The sequence below is a fragment of the Balearica regulorum genome, chromosome 10, assembly GCF_011004875.1.
Source record: "Balearica regulorum gibbericeps isolate bBalReg1 chromosome 10, bBalReg1.pri, whole genome shotgun sequence".
In the NCBI taxonomy this organism is placed as follows: Eukaryota; Metazoa; Chordata; class Aves; order Gruiformes; family Gruidae; genus Balearica; species Balearica regulorum.
In genome coordinates, this window is record NC_046193.1 from 5479617 (window position 1) to 5494153 (window position 14537).

General features: G+C 37.4%; 1 protein-coding gene across 17 annotated transcripts in view; it reads right to left on the reverse strand.

The window, feature by feature from the left end:
- Positions 1–14537, reverse strand: part of DOCK3 (dedicator of cytokinesis 3) — a 217965-nt gene that overhangs the window by 137020 nt on the left and 66408 nt on the right. For 16 of the 17 annotated variants that reach the window (XM_075762879.1, XM_075762876.1, XM_075762869.1 and 13 more), the window contains exons 6-7: positions 9622–9770; positions 36–120 (exon numbers count right to left, since the gene is read on the reverse strand). In XM_075762879.1, the coding sequence (XP_075618994.1) occupies positions 36–120; positions 9622–9770 (234 nt within the window). The remainder of the gene's footprint in view (positions 1–35; positions 121–9621; positions 9771–14537) is intronic. The other variant, XM_075762880.1, reaches the window with a different exon arrangement.

Below are 14537 nucleotides of genomic sequence, written 5' to 3' on the forward strand. Positions count from 1 at the left end.
TGAAAACTCAAAGGAATCTCCCACTGATTTCTTACCATTTTATAAAGATCTGAAACACTGATCTGATCTGAATCCACAACCTCAAAGTCCTTCCGAGGAACTAAATCTAGGCCCAAATGTCTAAAAAAAGAGAAGGAAAGAACAATGGTAAGTGTAATACATTAGTGTTTGCTATTATCTACTACATGTGCTTACTCAAGGGCAACGACACAAGAAATACTAAACAAAGTCTTTTTGCAATTTTTAATCATTAAACAGATAATCCTTCTAAAAAAATTAAATGCAAATATCAAACAAAATCCCACTATGAACTTGTTACTTTTTGTTCACTGACTTCAGTGGAGCAATAGCAATTAATGCTAGTTGAAGCTTTTAGCCAGTATGTTGGTGCAGTATCCAGAACAAGTTCATGTCATACACAGAAAAGTAGTAAGCAAATAAAGTTAGTACTCTGGTTTCTGCTGCAGTATTGGAGTAGGTTCCTTCACTACATAATGAAGAAGTGCCATTAGGAACCCTGTGGAAATGTACAAATAGATACTGTGCCTTGGGAAGCTGCTTTGAAATTCCTGGTGTTCAGGCATTTAAACCCTCAACTTTATCACTGTATATCACTATATCACAGTTTCCAGGCACATGGAAAATAAGGAGGTGATTGGTGACAGCCAACGCTGCTTCACTAGGGGCAAATAGTGCCTGACAAATTTGGTGGCCCTCTATGATGGGGTTACAGCATCGGTGGATAAGGGAAGGGCAACTGACGTCATCTACCTGGACTGGTGCAAGACATTTGACACTGTCCCGCACAACATCCTTGTCTCTAAATTGGAGAGACATGGATTCGATGGATGGACCACTCAGTGGATAAGGAATTGGCTGGATGGTTGCACTCAAAGAGTTGTGGTCAACGGCTCAATGTTCAAGTGGAGAATGGTGACGAGTGGCATTCCTCAGGGGTCGCTACTGGGACCAGCACTGTTCAACATCTTTGTCGGCAACATGGACAGTGGGATTGAGTGCACCCTCAGCAAGTTTGCCGACGACACCAAGCTGCGTGGTGTGGTCGACACGCTGGAGGGAAGGGATGCCATCCAGAGGGACCTTGACAGGTTGGAGAGGTGGGCCCGTGCAAACCGCATGAAGTTCGACAAGGCCAAGTGCAAGGTCCTGCACGTGGGTCAGCGCAATCCCAAGCACAACTACAGGCTGGGCGAGGAATGGATTGAAAGCAGCCCCGAGGAGAAGGACTTGGGGGTATTGATTGATGAGAAGCTCAACATGAGCTGGCAGTGTGCGCTTGCAGCCCAGAAAGCCAACCGTGTGCTGGGCTGCATCAAAAGAGGCATGACCAGCAGGTCGAGGGAGGTGATCCTGCCCCTCTACTCCGCTCTTGTGAGACCCCACCTGGAGTACTGCATCCGGCTCTGGGGCCCCAGTACAAGACAGACAGTGAGCTGTTGGAGCGAGACCAGAGGAGGCCACAAAGCTGATCGGAGGGCTGGAGCACCTCTCCTATGAGGACAGGCTGAGAGAGTTGGGATTGTTCAGCCTGGAGAAAAGGCTGCTCCGGGGAGATCTAATTGCGGCCTTCCAGTACCTGAAACGGGCCTACAGGAAAGATGGTGAGGGACTGTTTATCAGGGAGTGTAGTGACAGGACAAGGGGGAATGGGTTCAAGCTGAAGGAGGGTCGATTTAGATTAGATGTTAGGAAGAAATTCTTCCCTGTGAGGGTGGTGAGGCACTGGCACAGGTTGCCCAGAGAAGCTGTGGGTGCCCCATCCCTGGAAGTGTTTAAGACCAGGTTGGATGGGGCTTTGGGCAACCTGGGCTAGTGGAGGGTGTCCCTGCCCATGGCCGGGGGTTGGAACTAGATGGGCTTTAAGGTCCCTTCCAGCCCAAACCATTCTATGATTCTATGATAAATGTAGTATTTTTTTTTAATAATAAACAATAGCTGCAATAACAAGAATTTTAATCTGTAATTAAAACACAAACACAAAACCCTCTTTTAATTACTCTGAACATAAATTAATATTTTGGATCCAATCAAATATATAAACTGAAAATTAAATTTTAAAAAACCATATACCAGTGCAAAGAGGATGACTAGTTAAGAAATTCTGTAGTAAAGGCAGCAGTTCGGGTCACAGCTGCATGTGAGTAGTAGACAGAATAAGCTATTTTGCATCCAAATAAATGAATAACTATTAACAATTAATTAATAATTGTAGCCTGCAGACTAAGACAACCTAAAAGCTGTCAAAACCCAACTTTTGCTCTGTAGATCTTCAGCTTCTGAGGCACAAAGAGTTCTAAGCATTACAACAAAAGCTGTTCTAAACACACACATTAGGAGTAAAATTAAAGAAACACATGAATGAACCATTTTCCTGCATTCATCTTATGTAACTTTGACACTTCACTTACAGATATTTTATACTGAAATTCTTAATAGTCTTAAAAAAAATTCAGAAGAGATGCCCTTTGCACTCTTTCTGTCACTAACTATAAAAAAAGAGTCAATTTAATTTTGTAATCAGAGAGGGAAACATTCTGCACAGACTTGTTCCTGATGGCAAATGAAAAATTTTATTTGAAAAAACCTCTCAGGTACCACAGAATAACAGTATGGTGCAATAAACAGAAGCCTCCAGGCAATACAGTGTCTCCTTCTGAGCAATTAACTTAATACCACAGCAAACAAGAACCAGCAGTCTGTACAAAGCCCAGTTACCTTTGCTGACCACTGTACTTTTATCATTTCCCATAAGTTTCCCAACTCTATAATTCTTTTTGAAACTTTGCTTAATCAGGTTTTCCTTCTTTAATTGTATCCCTAAACCATCATATTTTAAAAATAGAGCTCAGCCCTGGTCCACTTGCTGGCAAACAACTGTTAGGCAGTACTATAATTGCCATTAAAATATTGTACTCGCAAACTGGAATTACCATATTCTTAGTTCTTTGCCAAAACTAATTATATTTTCAATAGAAAAAGGAACAATTTTCCTTCTTCAATGCAGTTTTCATGCCAAATACCAGTTTCTAAACTCTAAGGCTAAATTGTGAAAGTGATGGTTATACACATTGTACACACTTTGTTTTGATTAAACCTATCAAACGCAAGTTATCCCTGGCCCAAGACCAGTATCTGAAAACTGCAGCTGCAAAGATGAAAATTACTTTATCTATTTACCAAATGAAAAAGATTAAAATAAGAGTGCACTAGGTAATTCTTAACTGCAGCTACCATTTGAGCCTACTTGTAAGTCCAAAAATAAAATAGAAAAAAAAATGGTAAGAGGTAAAAATAGTAATACACGAAGAGTCAACTTCAAAGTTTTGGTTGGTGGTTGTTGTTTGGTTTTTTTTTTTTTAAGTTAATGCTCATCATATTCATTCACAGAAGTTTTTTCTGAATCTGAATATCTAAACCACCTCCAAAATACCTTGCACTCACGTGTACACACCCACTTCTAAAGTATATTCTTAAAGGAATTTCTCCTCAACATAAAGATATTAACAAATGGTTTTGCAATGACGTTATCAAAACCACTTGTAACTGCATTACAGTTCCAATGCAGTTAACAAAGCACTACTGAAGTTTTACAGAAAAACCTGCCAAAGCTAATCATAGCCTGATATTGTTCTATTCTCACAGTTTCAACGCTCTAGAGAACCAAGGTCAAACAGTGATTGGACTCATTACTCAATACATGACAAAGGTATTATCTTCTACTTAATAATGTTCAACACAACTGCAGTAGCATCCCTGTGAAACTTATCTGATATTGTATTTTTAGTTAAATCCCTTAACACCATGGATTTCCAGCCCAGAAGATTCTCTTTCTCTAATCCTATGTTAATCCTGTACAATACTCGCTCCCAGCAAATAAAGGTGTCTTTTGCTTTAATACTAACACACTGTCATTTATTGTGCAGGTAGAAGCTCAGGTTTAGGTATTTAATTTGTATCAATTATTTTTGGCTGCGAAGGACTGACAACATAATGCTTGAAATGGCAATGATAGTCAGTGGCCCATTTTCACTCTCTGTTATCAAATACTGTGGGAATACAAGAGCACCAGCTGCCAAGCAGTATTTCTCCAAAACGTAGCATGCATAAAAATTAGATAATGTGCTGGTTTGTTTATGTGACAGTTCCTCCATCCACAACACTTCCTTTTACAAGCAAATTCGTGTGCTTTTTTTATTCTGCCTTAACATTGAACTACCTTTCAAAAATATTTCTCAAGTATACTTACTAAACATCCCCAAGCCTACCCACTACCTATTGGTAGCATATGCCTGGGATAACTTCAGCTGACATTTAGATATTCCTCCTCTTCTACATAGAAGTCTTTAGAATTTTCCTTTCTTTGGAAGGGGAAAAAAAAAAATCCACCACCCAAAATCTCTAGATACTTTTCTCTCAAGTAATATGAAGACAAGCTGATAGATGAAAATACTAGCATTTTTAATACCGAAAGGGATGAGCATAGAACTCTACTTCAGGTTAACTGGGCTTCTAGCAAAAATCAATTTGGTTTTAATGGTAATTTTAAAGAATGATCTTAATTTCTGATATTGTCATTTCTTTATAATACAAATGCTACACCATTTAGAACTCATAAAACCAGAAGTCATAACAACTCTTCCTAGAAGAACCTTGCAGAAATATGTCATTTGACTAAAAAATGTCTTTAAGATGCAGATCCAAACTTGAAGAACAGATTGGGAGAACTCATCGCATCTCTGAAGCATGCAAGATCTCGTCCCCTCTGCTCCAAAAACGTGCACTTTACTTTTACTCTTTTCAGCTTTAATTTTGCAGCCACTAATTTTCCTTGTATTCCTTCTCCCACTATATCAAAACCTCATTTAATATCATTCATATTTCTCATACACAAATACATTTATCAAGATGGCAAAGGGAAAGGAAATGATCCTGACAGCAATTCACAGAAACTATATGCAGACTTTAGAAAAGACTTTGAAGGAAATACAATACAGAAATCCATGGAAAATGAAATATATGAAAAACATGTTTGTGAAAATTAGAGTGTGCTAATACAACTTGATACTTTGACAGAATTAAGTTATGTTATATTTATATTCAAAGAAACTGCAGGGGCTGCAATCTATACAGAAATTATTAAAGCACTGATGTAATACTACACAGGAAATTATTTCTTAAAATTAAGGTAAGTAAACTTAGTAAGGAATTGATTACGGGGAATGGTAGCAAATACTTCTGAGCATGGAAGTATCAGGCTACAGAAAGAGGTTATAAAGGTTTTCATCAAAGACTGACATCCAAGAGAGTTCCTTACAGTTTTAATTCCTATTCAATTATTACTACAAGTATATTCAGGGGAGGAAAAATATTATAGATTTAGACAAGAAATGGCAACTGTTCTTTCTGCAACCTTCTTAAAGGCATTTCATTATGGTTGTTTAAATTGTTCACTCCTACTTTGATCACCTTTGATGGAACAGCTATTGTAATAAGAATTTCTTTAATCCTCAAACGTATTTCCAGATAGTGCAACCACATATGTACACTTAATACATATCTCCAAATTCATTTTATGATCTTTAAGCTAACTGTTGCAACACTACCAGGAAGCAGTGATTATTCCTTTTATGTTAACAAAAATATGACAAGAAGCTAAGTCACTCAAAAATAATCTTCTAAGAATGTCAGCACTGAAATTTAGGACTTTTTGAGTTTTAAGACTACACTTAATTGGATCACACTATTCCCTCTGTCGTGTTACACGTTAGTAGCTAGTAGGTACTAACATTGTGACTGCCACTGGCTTTCTGACTGCAATTTTGAGGTAAGAGAAAGACCATGACTATAAAACAGTGCTTCATTTTATTTGTATGACAGTGTGTAAGATTTATTTCTAACATTTTTTCCCTGTTTTTCTTTTTAAACATTCATTTTTAACTTTTGGCTATCTGTGGATGTTTCCATGCAGAATTTATGGCAACTATTTGGAAGACTTCTTTTAATACAATGATTTTAATAACTTTTTATGTGAAAATGAATAACCTTTGACTAAAAAGTAACATAAAGCTAGACACTTATCTTGTTTATGGCTTTGATCTGTCAAAAATCTTCAAGTACTGGTGGCTCCCCCTCCCCTACTGTTTCTGAGTCTAAACATAGAGTATCAATCCCACATTTATAGGGAAGGAAGTATCTTCCCTCAGTATAAAAGGGAAAGTGACTGTGCTCAGAAACTTGGATGCTTTCTGTTAATCTCCTGGCAGATACTGTATTAGTCTGAAAGAATCAACCCTGATGATCACTTAAGATGACCTCTGGTTTTCAAGCTAAATTACTTGGAAGAAATCTTCATCTGCCTTTTTGGTAAATAAGGTATGCACATACTGCTGCAATTAAATTTTTTGCACTGGAGCAGAAGTAGAGCATTCACATTTCAAATAGAAGCTCTGTAAGGCAGATTCCTTCATCTGTTTTTGATGCAAAAGACTCTAGAATGAAACAGGCTTTTGTTAGTAAAAAAGTTTAATTCTTGTTTCCTGTTCTAAGCACTAGTAAAAGTTGAAAAACATACCCATTCATTTTAAAAAAAAACCCTAAACAAAGTATCTCAAAATCAAGTTGCTATTTTACTTGCTGCATGATTTAAAATGAGATGATGAACCACAGATTTCATTTTAGAAGATTATTTAAAATAAGATGATGAAGCAGACTTCAGCTTTATAATGTTTGTTTCCTGCTCTATAATTTTTTTCCTCGTTATTTACAGACCATTGGACACTTCCAATAGCATTTCAGACTTCAATAGATCAATATTCTAATAAATTGTATCAGAGCAAAACATTTTTTAAAACCACAAATATTTGTAACATTCTCAATAAAACCTGGCAAGATATGCAGGAAAAAAAGATAGTATATGAGATTTCAGCTGTGCAAAAATACACAGAAGGATGCTTAAAACTCTAAAACCACTAAGATGCTTATCTGAAAGCAGTAAATTCTGCTCTTTTGAGCAACTGGGAAACACAAAAACCTAGATAGCAGGAATACCTGTCACTGTATGCATATGGAAACACGGTAAGTGTGGGAAACTGGAAGAGGTAACAAAGCATCACAAAAAAAGATGCATCCAGCATCATGTTTTTGTACTGGGGAGAAAGACTCTGTAAGCAACAGAAAATTAAATTGCTACAGTAAATGGAAATGAGTCTTGCATTATGAGAATGACTGGCAACAATACAAAAGGTTAGCAGCAATAGTTGTAAAAAAAAAAAAAAAATTTATATTCCTACATTTTTAACAGACCAAACTACAGAGCAAAACTTCTTAATATTTAGACTAAGTATACAAAAATAAGCAAAAGTTCACTGCAGGAGTTCTGAAAACAGTCTAAATCACTTCTTTCATACAAAAATCTGTAACTACTAATCCAAGGAGTGTATCTGTCCCTTGATTTCCACGAACTCCTATGAGAACAAAAGCGATGATTACCAGAACTGCTGCCAGTGTATTTAAGGGAAAATGATACCAGTTCAACAAACTGGAAGAAACCTGACCATTGGTGACAGGAAGTGTGAATTTCATGCTTGCATCAATCCTTCCCAAATAATGCAATGCACTAATGGTCAAAGTCAGGATAAAAGTAGCTTTACACTAAATAAGCATACACGCTACATATTAGATGGGTAAGATTACCTGTTTCCTGAAAGCTACTTGGTTGTAGAATGTCTCCTATCAGATTGTACTATCTTGAACAATACAGATCTACTCAAATGGCATGTTTTTAAGCTTCTCAGTTAATATTAATGCATGTTAATAACAACACTTTTCATTTATTTGCAAATCTCAAGTATGACAGAATAAGCAATTACTACATTATTTAAGGAAGGGCAGTTCTATGTAAATATGTACATGAAAATCATTAGTTTTTTTAACAGATTAAGACATGGTGATGAGTTTCATGATAACACTTAGAGAGGGGAGATAAAAGAAAGTAACAGAACACTCAGAAATTCTACGGAAAACAGCAATGTTGCAGAAAGACTTTCCAAATTCCCAGACATTTGTAATTAAATACTGCATAACATACAGATTAAATTAAATATCTTTTCAATTTTATGCCTTTTTATGCAGTTCCTTTACTGATACCCTCTTCTGTTTAAGCATGTCACTGCTATCATGTACCTTTTTCTCTAGGGAGGACAGTACTTGTTCTTATGTAGTAAGAAACACAGAAATTTTCTTTTCCTAAACAAACATCCTGAGCAGATGAATTTAGTCATTAACATATTTACATTTACTGATTTCACTGAGGCTTCTCCTTATTTTTCATGTATTAGATTGACCTTTATAGTTTTAATGTAGTTCATCTTTAATGATTTTATGTTTATTTAAAAAAAGTCTATAGCCACGTCATTGAACAACCTCTATTGCCGCATTGCTGTCTACTCTGCTTATCTTTTTTCTCCTACAACATTTTTGCAGCTTCCTGTTGCTAATTTTATCCATACACTCTGAGCAAAAATGTCTAGGCATAATGTTCAAAAATGGTCTCTTGGTTCCCATTTACTCTACTGGGAATGACAATGGAAAATATCCGTAACTCTGCACTACAGAACAATGACTTGATGCAATTAGCTTATGTCCTTCAGAACTTTCTTTCAACAAAATACAAATGAAATGTAGCATGGGGGCTAGCTAAATCTTCATGAATGTATTCACATATGTCTCCCATAGGGAGTCCTGAAATCAGTGACTAAAGAATGGAGTCATAACAAAGATATGTTAAGTGAAAAACATTTGACTTTCTTCCTTACTGGTCAACTTACAGAATTCCTTCCCTCATAGGTTAATTAGCACTAATGTCACTCCTCATTGAAAAGCAGTCGCTATATGCCTGAGGAGGGTGATATTTCCTTTGAAAAGGCCACATCCATGTCATGCAAAACTTACCTGTCTGATACACTATACCTCAGAACAAAACCAAATTTGGTGTAGGGCTAGTTTTTGTCTAATAGCAATTTAGTACAACTGCAGCTTCTATCTGAACTGCAGTCACCTTTGGATCTAAAAAAGAAAAACTCCACAAATTCACCAGGGAACTGACCAAGGAGAGTCTAAACTTCTAAGAAACATCATTAACAGCCAAATACATAGATTATATATTAGCATTTTTATATAAAAAGTCTGAATATTACAGCCTCAGCTCCAATGTCACTGTTGACAGCAAGATTCTCTAGTTACTGCAGCAACCATTAAGATACTTCTTCACTTGACAAATGGGCTTTTAGTATCTACGAACACATACTCCCAGGCCTAACATTTGCTATATTGATACAAAGTAAGTAAATGGACCTAGACCTTTTAAAAGTGCAGATAGCCTTAGAAAAGACCTACTAATAAGCAAACAGCTTGTTTTACAGAAATAGTAGAACTATGCAATAAACTCACTATAAAAAAATCATATTTGATTTCCAAATAATGAAATGTTCTATCTGTGTACAAATACTAGTGGAAGAAAAAAGTTGTTGGCTTTTTTTTTTTAAATAAAAGCTATTTAAAAATAATTAGAACAAACAGTACCCAGCTGGTACCTGTACTTACTCATTGCCCCAGTCCAGCCTCACTGTGAGGTGTCTCTTGACCTCTCGCACCTGATCCTGTGTCAAGTGACCTGACAGCAGCTGTCTACGTAGGTCAATGAGTTCATTCATCACATGGCGCAGTTTGTAGAAAAGATCTACCTTATGTTTCTGTAAAGGCATATTTTGGGTAAGAAAGGGGAAGAGAGTGAGAAAGAAAGAAAGAGAAGGTAGGGGGAGAAAGGGAGGAGAGAAAGAAGGAAGAAGAGAGAGATTAGTAAGTTTGGAAAGAGAAAGAGTGTGAGAAAGAGAAAGAAAGAGAGAAAGAGAGAGATTAATAAGTTACCAACTTTTCATTTAATTACCCTAGAGGAACATTAATCCAGTTTGTACAAGCTTTAATATATTTATATCAAAAAGTAGTGTTAACTGATGCTATTTAAATTGAATAATTTTTTAGTTCTAAAGTTTAGGCTCAATCTGCTAAGAGGTCCATTTTCTGATGGAACCTAATGCTACAGATCAGAGGATTCATTATTCACTTATTCCAATCATATAATAAATTCAAAGTTTTAGATTTAAAGTAACAGAGAGCTGGGAAAGTTTGTTTTCTGTCAGCAGCTAACTTAATGGCTCTGAACAGTCACCACAACAGAAAACCACTTTTAATATTTTTGATATTCCAGTTACTAAAATTTACCCAGGTGTTAGGTGGGGAGGATATGAATATTCATTATCTACACTCTAAAATGGACTAAAGCAATGAATGACAAAATCCACCTGCAAAGCTACTTTAAAAGAGGAAAATTACTGTAGTCAGTAAAAAACCCCACACCACCTCCACCAGCAAAACCAAATCCAAACAACTAACACCACAATCCTTTCCAAAAGAACTGGTATTCTTCAAATACAAAAAAACCCCAAACCAAAACAAAGTCAATCCTCCAAAACATCAGACAGAAGTTCAAACACTTTTTTCCCCTGCAGGACATACCTATATGGCTAGTCCACAAAGCAGCAACTCTGAGGTTAAAACCACGGCCACCTATAAGCACCCGTACGATAAGGAAGCGTGTCCAAACTATTCTAACAGCTGCTAGGTGAGAATTGTGTGTCAAGGCAGCTCTTATCTGCACAGCCATGCCTCTTACTGCATAGTGGCCAATGCACAATGAATGATGATCCCAAGACAGAACCCCCCCCCACCTCCTATTGCAGTTAAATGCTGGTTTTTTTTAAAAAATAAGTCCCATTCCTACCTGTATCCAAAGCTTGAAACATCTGAAACTCACTTGGGGAAAGCACTGACTAGACAGACTGAAACTGAGACTTTGTGAACTAGCTTGGTCTTGATCACATTTCTGCTTGTAAATGAGTGTTTTATAAAACCCTCTAAATAATGATACATGCATTTATCAAGAGTAGATCTCATGGCGGAACACCCATAAAGAAAAACATTATTGTTTTCTATTGCAACATATAATTAGAAAAAATATTTTTCACTTGTCTTACCAAAAATAGGTAAGATGAGATGAAAAAAAAATTCTATCTACTTGAGTTTGTTTTCCTACAAGACCACTAGATTTGTATGACTTAGGAAAACAGATTTCTATGTACTCTGTTTTGATCAGGAATTTGTTAATTTGTCTGAATTTGATTACACATCTGTTTTCATGAAGCAGGTTAAGCACAGATGGAATCATCTGCTGTTCTTATCAAACAATTTTGAGATGAAAAGATGCACAATCTCTCAACTATGCATCAACATTTGTTCTGGTCTTGCCTGAAAAAAATGCAATACAGACACCAGATCCAACAGAAAGACATATATTTCCAGGGCTGAAAGTACTTACTCTAGGAAGATAATCACACATAGCAGGTAAGTACAAAGTGACTAGATTTGTGTTTAGGCTTTTTCATTAAATGTGGTCCAAAGTAAGTCATACATCAGCTGAAGAAGACAGTAGGTACAGGAAACGTCCATTTTTATATGCTATTTATGTGAACAGGAAAAGGCTGTAACTTCTTCTAGCACAAGATGAAGACAATACAGTTTGGGACCATCCAATAAGCAAATTAGGTATATACTATCAATAAAACAGTTAGCAATTAAATGATCATGAGAATCAGCTCCAAAATCACCATATTCAGACTTCCCAAATAAACCTTCTGAAAGAACCACTCCCTCACTCTTGCAATGATGGTTCAAGGCTATCAATGAATTCAAGTCCAGAATGAGAACACAATTTTGTAAAAGCTAGTCACATTAGGTCCTATGCAATAATCCAAAAAAAAAAAAAAAAAAAGGACAGAAACACAGAAACATCAAACTCAAACCCCTTTCAAACCTCAAACACCTCTCTCTTGTTCCATGATCATGACAGTATGCTCAGCTTTAGTTCTCAGACTTATTCTTAAAAAAAAAAAAAAATTTTTCATCTGCTTTAAACAGAGTGAGCAAGTATTGATAGACAGAGCACTAAACATATGGTGTCCCCTATAAGAAAGGAAGAAGAGGTATCAGAAAATGGAAAGCCAGAGGAACTGTAGCGGTGATCTCAAACAGTTATGAAGTCAACCATAGATGCAAGACCCATGCAAGTGAAGGAAAATACTTGTGTGAGAGAAAGGAGAGCTAGAAGAGAGTTGAAGGTAGCTTAATGCCAGGCTTGAAGGCAGTAAAGAGTTTGAAACAGTCAATCAACAATTTATAACACCCTTCTTCACACTACAAGTCTAGTGACTAATAAGGTCCATTCGGGAGAGAGGGAGGGGGATGCATATTATTTTAATGAATTTCCTCTGTCTTCTCTCTTTCAAGAAAAAAAGACCTTCAAAATTCAACACTAAGCTAAGCTGATCAGGATTCCTACCCCCATGTAAAGAGAACTGCTTAAATTGAAACAGATGATTCTGGATACCACATTGTCAGAAAAAAAATTTAAACTTTAGAGCCATTCAAGCAATTTTAGTCAGAGTAGCACCATAAACAACCCCAAAACTTTATCATCTTTTTAGTAGCTAAATTAAAAAAATGCCACTCAATCTGACATGTGTTCACTCTGTTTTACAGTAAACTTTCATAGAACCTACAGTCTCATTTTTCATCTAGTGTTGTCACAGGCTACCAAGCAACGAGCACTTTATCAGTCCATCCAGAACGATCTGCTCTGCACATTTATGAACATATTTGGGAAATGGTGTACATCCAGGATATAAAAGTTATTCATGCAAAAACTTTTATGGTAATATTAAGGTGTGTCAGGGACAAAGCACCTGGCTAGCCTTAATGAACTGAGGACTCACTTCTTACAAGCAGCACAAGTCTGTCCTCTAGCACACCTTGTTGCCTTTTACTATCCCCAGGTACAAACAAATTTGCTGTGTTTCTTCGATTTGTTACTACCAACAAGTTCCACTTGGATAACTTTCACATGTACATGAAAAAATGTAATTATGTTGTTAATGTTTTTTTTTTTCTTAATGACTCCATATTAACTCTGAGGAGATCAAATGCCAGAAGATGTTTTGGTGGTGTGTGGGTTGACCTTTACCAGCTGCCAGGCCCCCACCCAGCTGCTCTCTCCTTCCCTCCCCTCAGCAGGCCAGGGTGGGGGAAATGACATGAAAGTATTTGTGGGATGTCACTTATCAATTACTATCCCAGCAAAACAGACTTGTCTGGGGGGAAATTAATGTAATTTATTACCACTTAAAACAGAGTTAGGTGGTGAGAAACAAAGACAAAAAAAGGTAAAACCCCTCATCCCCACTCACCCTCCTCCCAGGCCCAACCTCACTCCTCCATTCCCAACTCCTCCGCCATTCCTTCCCCTGGCACAGGGAAATGCGGTGTGCAGGGGTGTGTGTGAGGTGTGTGTGTGTCTGTGCGTGGGTGTCAGCCCACAGCAGCTCCTCTCTGCTGCTGCTTCCTCCTCACATCTCTCCCCTGCTCCAGCGTGGGCCCTGCCCACAGGCTGCAGTCCTTCAGGATAAACCTGCTCTGTGCGGTTCTCCTCACGGACTGCAGCATGGATACCTTCTCCCACCTCCTCCGGTGCTGCTCCAGGTGTTCCTGGGGCTGTTGCTCACTCTTTTTCCCTCAGCCTTGCCACCTGCATGGCTGTGCGCCCTTTCTGCTCTCCCAGAGGCACCCCCAGCTCTGCCCTGCCGCAGGTCTCTGGTGGAGCCGGCCTCTCCCCACAGGGACAGCGCCCCACACAGCGCTCTGGGGTTTTGTAAACCGGCAGGCACAGCACGTAAACCTGCACTCACGCAAACACAAAGCTGCTTCAGGGCAGTAAAAGTCCCTGTTTCATGCCTATGGTGGCTTTGAAATGCTAAGGCTGCCTTTGTCATTCTTCAAATAAATACCACATAATATGAAAATATATAAAAGACTGGTATATTATGGGAGATGACCCATTTATAGTCATTTTGTTACCATGAATTCATTTAACACTACTGTAAAGAAGTCAGGATTTTGCCTCTCTAAAGAGCAGTCCCTTAAGACATTTCCTATAGAACTGCCTTGGACTATAATGGGGGAGAGGGGCACAAAAAATTATTTTCCTTATAAAAGCAAGTGGGTAGCTTTTCCCAGGTTCCTTGTTATGGATTTCGGTATCTAAATTAAATACTAAAGCCTGCAAGCATCATCAGACACGAAATAGCAAAGCTGGAAACAACACAAAACTTATTCCTTTCTTTTCAGTTTTGTCTGGATTTTCAATTAAGCAAATTATATATATATATATAAAAAAAAAATAAAGCTCTGTTGGAGTTTATAGATTTGTGCAATATTTATAGTTTAATATCCCAAATCTCTAATATTATTACCATGCAAACCTTAAACACTACCTATCAAATTAGATAGTATTCATCTAGTGCCTGCTGATGAATAAAGGTCAGACTTGACAGGTCAATACAAGGATGTCT